Here is an 8,640-nt window from a genome sequence, read left to right on the forward strand (position 1 = left end):
GCACCTCTGCAAAGGAAGTATTGCAATAGGGTCAATTCCTTGCCTTCTGCTCCACCCTTTTAATGGTGCTGCTGGCACACAACCCTGCTACAAGAAGGGGAACAGGAGGATGAAACAGCTCATTCAGGTCTCTGGATGAAGAAGCTGGAGGAGTTACCAGAGCATTTATAGCAGCTGGACATTAACTTTGGGTCGGTAGTCACTGCTGGAGGTAACTGTACCCCTTCAGGCACACTTCAGGCCCCTACCGCTCATCTGGCTGTTCCCACAGGCACTGCAGCTGCTGACACAACCAACAGGCACACCTCCCCGTCATCTCTCCTGGCTGCCCAATGACAGCTCCACCAGCAACCCGGCTCTCAGCAGGGCATTTGGCATGGTAGGGGCTGAGTGCCAGGTGGGCACGGGGCTGCAAAGGTGGGATGGATGAGGCCGTGCCACCATTCACTGGGGAATGCACTTAGGTATCAGCTGTGTCCACCAGCAAGAGACAAGGGCAGAGCCGTGCTGCTGCTCAGGCTCCTGGCACTGTAACCCTGCTCAGCTGTTCCAGAGGGAGAGACAGTATCCATGTGTGCCTACGTAATGGGGCCAGCAGAAATGCAGGAGACCTCCATCATGCTCACCTTCCCTCACTCACAAAGGTCCTCACTCACCCACACATCTCATGTATCCCACTGCCAATGGCCATAAGCCTGTGCTGTTCTTCATAAACCAGATGCTCTGAGGAGCTGGGAGGTTTTGGTGTGGTCTTGGCTTCACACAAGTGATCTCCATGGCAGAAGGCCAGTACCCATTAGGGCATGTCAGTGTCACCGCTTTATTGAAGTTGTAGAATTCCTGGTCTGGGACAAAACGAATCCTGGAATCCCACTGTGGCTTCTGACATTTCCCTGCACCAAAAACATGGGAAGATGTTAACAGAAGAGCTGCTGCCCTGGTACACAGTGGTGAGGGATGGAGTTTCTGGTCATGATGTGGATCAGCCTTCCTACACCACAGCCCTTTGGCAGCACCTCCCACTTCCCCGGCACATGCAGAGCCTGAATTCTGTTATGCTCACACAGCCTGCCTTTCTCTGGGTAGGAAGGGCAATGTGGGGCTCCCAGGACGGCTCCTGGTGCCCCTTTATTCAGGCAGTCTGCACTGGACCAGATGCAGCTGCAGGCATTACTGATGTGCCTTCCCTTGTAGACTTCTTCGGATGTCCCATTGCTGAGGTACTTCAGTTTTCCTATACGTATGAAGTGAGAGTAGGATGGCTGTAAACCCTCAGGGCAGTTCAGCATCACCCATTTCTTCTTCCTATACTCCTCCAGATCTGGTGCCAGATGGAGAGCAGGGTGCCAGCAGGGCCTTTGGCACATTTCTATTTTAGATGGAAGCAGGTTCAATTAGGGTGGGAAATGGTGAGGTGTGGCAGTGCCTGAGGATGGGGTTGGCAGGGATCCCCAGAAACGCCTTCTGGATCCCAAACACAGATGAGAAGACACAGACACCTCTGCCAGGACCAAAGATGGAAGCCTTCCTCTTGCTCTGGAGCCACAACTGATCCCCACACACCTGATCTTCTCTCACAGCCAGGGGCATCCATTGCCCCTCACAACAAGACATAACCTGGACACTTCCTAATCAGACATCTCTTTTCTTTCCTTCAAACCTGCCTCCATCCCTGAAATCCCTGAGTGCCTATGATGCTCCAGATCTCTCTAGGCTCCAGCAAATCTCTTCTGCATTCTCCTTGCTCAGGGGTTGGTCACAGCCTGCTTCTTTCACCCTCCTCACACTGCCTGCCCTGACTTGCAGAAGGCTCATATGCACCTTTCTAGCCATGGGAGCTTGAACTCTGGCAGCAAGAATGGCACCTTTTTCCCTGCCCGCCTCCCTGCAATCATCCCCACAGGTAGCACAGCCCTGTCCTGTGGGAGGGCACTGCCCTTCCCTCTGGCATATCCCCACTGGCTCCCATCCAGGTACCCAGTGCTCCCTGCACCCCCCACTCATTTATCCCTTCTGTCTCCCACACTGCAGCTCCTGCAGCTGCTGGAGGAGTCCCGGGGACCCTCCTCTGCACAGGAAACAAGGGTTTGCAGAGCAGTGCACACCAGGGTGGCATCGGCAGCCGCAGCAAAGAGCAGGACAGTCTTGGGAGCCTCTCAGAGCTGGCCCCACACCCTGCCCCATGACGTGTGTCTGCTGGGCAATGCTGTGGGTGGCATTTTGGTGTGAAGGCAGAGAGGGGATGAGTAGAAATGCTGCTGCCTCACTTACCTTTACATGATACGTTCTTATCAATGAGCATCCAGGCACCAGAGACCTTCCTCCCCATCCAGACGTATTGTGTGATAGGACTTGATTCTTGGAATTGCTTTACACATTTGACGCTGCTGAAGGAGGGCTTGAGATGTCCAGGGCAGGTCAGCTGCAGTTCCTCATTCACTCCATAACTGTCTCTGTCTGGTGTAAACTGAAGTCTGTTGTCCCACTGCGGCTTGCTGCACTGTTCTGTTGGGACAAAATGTGACAGTCTGTCTTGGGGACAGGGGGACAAGGAGGAGGGCTGAGTCTCGGCCATGCTGACTGTGGTGTCAGCAATGGACAGCATGAAGAGATGTGAGGCCCAGGAGCAGCAGAGGAGCAAGGTGTGGATGTAATCTGGACTTCAGTAAGGCCTTTGACTGATGGTCTCTCATCACATCCTTCTCTCCAAATTGGAAAGATACAGATGTCATGGGTGAATTTTTTGATGGACCATGAATTGATTGCGAGAGTGTACCCAGAAAGTGGAGGTCAATGGCTGAATGTCCAGATGAGACCAGTGATGAGTGCTGTCCCAGAGGGGTCAGTACTGGGTCTGCCAACTCTTTGATATCACCATCAGTGACACGGACAGTGGGATGGAGTGTGCCCTCAGCAGTTTGCAGATCACATCCAGCTGTGTGCTGCAGTCGACATGGCTGAGTGCCTGGCACGGACCAAGAGCCAGTCTGGGGAAGTGACTTCCGATAGCACAGACAGCTGGGCTCAGTTGCGAGCCCAATCAGGCACCAGGATGATGTTCCTGCGGTCAGTTTGGAGGTGGGAAACTCAGAGAGGGGAGAGGGTGAGAAGACTGAGCACAGAGCTGCAGAGAAGGCACCTCCTGCCACTCCCCTTACCAAGGCACTGCACAGTCTCCTCAATGCGGACCCAGGTTCCAAAGCTGCTCCACCCCAGCCACGTGCCTCTATATACAGATCCAGCATAATCCAAAGCCCCATTTCCCCCCGCACATCTGACACGGGTGTAGGATGGCTGTAAACCCTCGGGGCAGCTCAGCATCACTTCTTCGTTCTTGTACTCCTCCAGGTTTGGTGCCAGATGGAGTTCTGTATCCCAGCGGGGCCTTTGGCACGTTTCTGGCAGAGGTGAAAACGGGTTCAGTCAGGGTGAGAGCTGGTGAGGCGGGACAGAGCACGGTGGGTACCAGCAAACACCTGCAGCCCTCCGGTCTCTGGAGGGGCAGAAAGTGGCATGTCCATCTGCCATGATACGACCGCTGGAACAGCTCTTGGGAAGGGGCTCACCTTGTACATCCCGCTGACCTCTCATTCATACCTTGTATGTCCCAGTGACCCACAGAGTCACAAACTGTCCCACTGCACCCTCATCCCTGCCACCCCTTGCCCCTCTTCACGGCCCATAGTTGGGATTTACCCAGGACTGTCCTGTCCATCCACTCCTTGGTCTGACCCCCAAGGCACGGGGCACAGGACCCGGCCCTCCTGCTGCGCGTTGCCCCCACACTGTGTGCTGCTCTCACTCACCAACACACTGAACGGCCCCTTCTATGAGGATCCAGGCAGCTGCGCTGTTCCTCCCCATCCAGACGTATTGTGTGATAGGACTTGATTCTTGGAATTGCTCTGCACATTTGATGCTGCTGAAGGAGGGCTTGAGATGTCCAGGGCAGGTCAGCTGCAGTTCCTCATTCACCCCATAACTGTCTCTGTCTGGTGTAAACTGAAGTCTGTAGTCCCACTGAAGTCTGTAGTCCCTCTGCGGCTTGGTGCACTGCTCTGTTGGGACAAAGTGTGACAGTCCGTCTTGGGGATAGGGGAACAAGGAGGAGGGCTGAGTCTCGGCCATGGCTGACTGTGGTGTCAGCAATGGATGGCATGAGGAGATGTGGGATCTTGGGGACAGGAGTGGAGCACGGTGTGGATGGAAGGTGCTCAGAGAGCTGTCACCTCTTCATTGTTCTTATAAAATCCCAATTAGGGCATTTGGGGCAAAAATCTCCAACCTGGTGCCTGCTTGGGGTGCCCGCAGGAACATGAGGGGCTCAGGTGAGTCTCGGCATGTCTGGTTGGCCCTGTATCGCTAGGATGGAGCTCAAAGAGAAGATGGAGAGAAACACACAGCTCCCAGCCTGGTAGGAACTGACAGCATCCTGCGAGCAGAGAAACCACCTTTGAAGGCTGTTTTTCACACCCTCACTGCACAGACAGCCGCCTACAGGCCTCGCACAGAGTGCAGGAAAAAGCCTGGTGATGGTTCAGCATGGAAAATATGGTTCAGGTGTGACAAAGAGGCTGCACTCAGCATGTGATTCGTGCTGACTGCAGAAAGGTTGGTCTGTGTGCTTTGCATCGGCAGACACGCAGTACTGTGCTGTTTTTCATGCGGTGATTAACCCCTTGTTGCCTCTGCTCTGCAGACACAAATGCAGCAGGTGTTTTACAGCAGTTATATGGAGCACCTGTTCCTGCTGCAGGACGTTCCAGGAGTGTAGCAAAGCGAAGCCTGGTGGGCCTTGCGTGCAGATGGCAGGAGGGGTCATCAGAGAGTAGCACGGAGTTCACAGTTTCTATGGTGTCCCCTGGAGTCTGCGCTCCCCCCAGGGTTTACTCAAGGCCCTGTTTGAAATCCAGGTCTCTCTTACTCACACTTACAGTGGCACCAGGCACTGCTGCTACAGCTCTTGCCTGTCTGCCTGTAAGTCACTGCGTATCGTCAAGCTCTACAGGAAAACACCCCCTACAGGCTTGCCCACCTCCCTTCTGAGCATGCTGTGAGGAGCTGAGGCCTTCGTTCAGGTGTTAAAACCCCACAGAAGCAGTGCAGGGGGGCAGTCAGGAGACAACAGGACAAAGGAACAGTGCAGCTTGGTGCACACAATGCACCATACGCCCCGACCACATCCTCTGCTGGCAGCTGCTCACGGTGCTGGCAGTGCTGACTGTGGGGCTGTCTCACCCAGCATTGGAATACTCCTTATGTCATGTCATTTCCTCCACGCTACCCAAAAACACTGTGGCCTGGGGTTGTTCCCCACTCTTTCATTGTACCCTCCACGGTTAGGGGGGATGTGCAGGGACCTCTGCTCCCTTTGTTCCCTATCTCTTCCCAGGGGTTCTGCCCTGCCCCACTACCTCTGGCCATCACATGTAAGATGGCTCCAGCAGGGCTCCATCCTGACCATCCCCCTCTCCTGGTCCTCTGTGATGCAAGGATCCTGACCCCAGGGGGACCATGGCACTGCTCTGGGTGTGGATGTACACAAACTGAGGATGCAGGCAGAGCTGCTGCGTGTGGCTGCTGAGCACTCGTGTCTCAGTTCCTCTTCTTCACAAACACAGAGGTGCAAACTCAGCAAACATTATCCTCACCACAGGCAGCTCCTGGGACAGGCAGGTGACGTAGTTGTGCAGAGCACGCCATGTGGTCACCAGCCACCATGTCCCCACTGTGTCCCCACTGTGTCCTGGACTCCACCTGCCCTTATGAACTGGGCAAATGAGCTGGATAACTACACATGGGCATAGTTACACTCTCCAGGCCATCAGGACAGTTTGAGCAGGGGGTTTGGGCACTGCAGGCAGGGGATGTCCACTGCCACTGACTTTACCCCCAGTGTTACAGTGACAGTGTGCTGTGCTCCACTCCCTGCAAGCACAGGGCACTCCTCCATTGCAGTTCCTCTGTGCCACACAGCATGGTGGGACAACACAGTGCTCATTTAACATTTTTTTGTCATCCAACTGTGGCAAGGTCAGTACAGAGAGAGACTCCAGGTCAGACAGAAAGCAGGCAGAAAGCAGGGTAATGGCCCTGGGCCTAGCCTCTGGATGGGTCCTCCACCTCCTGGGAACTCAGATTGCTCCTGAACTACAGAGACGACTTGAAGGGCTCTGCTGAGATTAAATATCAGCCCCGTGTCTCAGCTTTGCTGGCAGATGTTGGAAATAACAAAACAACCCTGATCCGCTCCTAGAAAATGAGCTGTGTGTGGTGCTCTGCAGTTCCCCCTCATGCCAGGCTGCAGAGCTGGGGATGGGCACCGTGACTCTGTCTTGTAGACCTGCAGAGCCCCCTCTCCTGGGTTTCCCTGAAGGGCCCCCAGCTCACGGCTTGGGCACCCCATAGCCTGTACTAAGAGCAGCCTTTAGGAGATGTCACTGCACACAGGGGCATGGCACAGGGGAAAGCATTTATGTGGTCTCCTAAAGGCAGCACCACACAGCTCGCGGCAGCTCAACCCCGACTGATGCCCATGTATCGCGGCTCCTGCTGTGAGTAACACCTCTGGCCCTTCCGTGTGCTGCTCATGGTCAAAATATGCAGCAAACGCACAGCAAGCGAGCAGTGAGACCTCCCTTTGCCAGGGAAGAGCAGCCATCCCTTACCTGGATACCAGGAATATCCTCTGTCGTTGGGGGCATGTTGTTCCGTCTCCAGCGCTGCCAGCAGAGTCACTAGGACCAGGAGAAGGGCCCACTGCGGGGCCATGCTCCCTCCTCCCCACAGGCAGCACCTCTCAGTGCGCCCGTCTGACTGCACGATGTGCATGCACTGGAAGGAAACAGCTGGGCAGAGCAGTTGCTTGCGGTGCAAGAAGCTTCCTCATCATAGAAGGAAGCTCCGCCAGTGCCAGAACTGCTTTCTGGGCAGGCTGCATGCCCCTTTTGCAACCTTATTGCTCCCTGAGAACAGATTTTAGGTGCTGTGGTGGGAGCAGCTGCTCTCACAGAACCTGGGCATGCAGGAGGACATTGTGAACAGTGCTGGTTCCTGGATTCCATTCTAGCATTGAAGCCATGTGGAGACTGCATCAGGACAGAACTCCCCTCATCAGTGTATCTCAGCCTGGGAGAAATTGAGGAAAAAGGACCCGGGTTGAGCAGTGAGCTGGCTCTGATCCCGCGGGCTGGAGAGCTGAGCCACTGTCTGGGTGCTGGAGTGTGGGCTGACAACAGGTGACAGCCCCAGGGGCACAAAGCAGACTGATCCAGGCTCCGAGATCATGTCTGCTGTTTCCCAGCAGTGTGCAGTCCTCTAAACAATCCTGAAGAATGGCCGTTCCACCTCTGGCAGCAGCTCAGCCTTTACCCCTACCTGCCTGCTGGTGCTCTGGGCATTTTCAGCTTAGAGATGTAAAAGCAGATGGGCATCAGTTAGCATAAGTTCCTCATTTGGGGAATCATTGGAAAATAACGAGGGAAATTCCACATATCAGAGAGGTCCCCCAAAAACTACATCCTCATGTTGCTCCCAGCACGATTCATCAGCCCATTGTCGTGCTAACAGCTCAGCTTCTCCAAAAGCCCTTCATTGCCCCATCTGAAACCTGGAAACATGGCTCACGCTATCAGGAAGTCCTCTACTTTCTCGTTCACCCTCTCATCACAACACTTCTCCTTGCTACACATTGGGAAAATTCTGAACTTGAGCACAACTGTGCTCTGCTTCCCTTCCTCCCACAGCCATGGGCTGCAGCTGCGTGTTATGGACACACAAGGCAAAGCACATGATGCCAAGGCAGTGTGTGGACTGATTTCAGCACCTGGGACACAAGTGACCCTGCTTTGTTGGGCTGGCAAATCCCCTACCCATGCCAAGGACTACATCCTGCCATGATACCAGCCCCAGGTGCCACCCCATGCACTGGAGGTGACATGGGGACTGAATGTATCTCAGCACCTGCAGCTTGGCACCAGAGCCCTCCACTGTGAGGTCAACCCATAGCGCCCCTTCGCTTTTCATTGAGGATGATGTCTCCTCCCCGTTCTTCATGCTCTGAGTTCCCAGTAACACTACAGACTTTTTTGGGGGGGCAGATTTACAGCTCTCAGAGTGTCTGCTAAAGGATTGCTGGCTGCTCCTGCAGGGTCCTTGCTCTGTTATCTTACTGAGCTTTGACATCCTATCTGCTCGATGCTATTTTGTGCCACCTGGCAGTGACTTTTGCTCTTAGAAGATCACCCTCTGTTTTGAACAGCTTCTGGCCCTGGCTGTCTTGCTGGCTCCCCTCTGCGTTTTGCTACCAGGAACTCAGAAAGGCTGCCCTACATCTTTGTAGGCTGCTGGGCATCTTGTGATCACACTGCTTCCTTTAGGGAGATCTTGCCCGAGTTTCCTCACTGCATGCATTTCCCCTTTCTGAAGCTGAGCAAGAAGCCACTGGACTGTTCAAACACTGAGATGATGCAGGGTCAGGGGTACAGAGCTCACTGCTGGGCAGCTCTCAGTGGAGACCAGAGCTCAGCTCCCCATATTCCTCCCAGGCTTCCCTGCAGGGTGCTCTCAAGGAGTCCCAGCCCTCGTGGACATGCGTGTGGGGACTTCAGGATGCTCACAGCTCTGCCCTGCAGTGAACAC

The 8,640-nt window shown here is 54.6% G+C and overlaps 1 protein-coding gene across 1 annotated transcript; it reads right to left on the bottom strand.

The window, feature by feature from the left end:
- Positions 1-656: 656 nt before the first annotated feature.
- Positions 657-6,821, bottom strand: LOC122175038 (the record flags this gene model as incomplete). The annotated part of the gene is made up of 5 exons (XM_042862428.1): positions 6,669-6,821; positions 3,807-4,058; positions 3,159-3,398; positions 2,272-2,505; positions 657-893 (listed from the first exon to the last, which is right to left on the bottom strand). Coding segments are annotated over exons 1-5 (1,066 nt in total), but the record flags the coding sequence as incomplete, so codon positions are not given.
- Between the last annotated feature and the right edge of the window lie 1,819 nt (positions 6,822-8,640).

The sequence above is a fragment of the Lagopus leucura genome, unplaced genomic scaffold, assembly GCF_019238085.1.
Source record: "Lagopus leucura isolate 7727_CA_CO unplaced genomic scaffold, USGS_WTPT01 Super-Scaffold_650, whole genome shotgun sequence".
Taxonomy (NCBI): domain Eukaryota; kingdom Metazoa; phylum Chordata; class Aves; order Galliformes; family Phasianidae; genus Lagopus; species Lagopus leucura.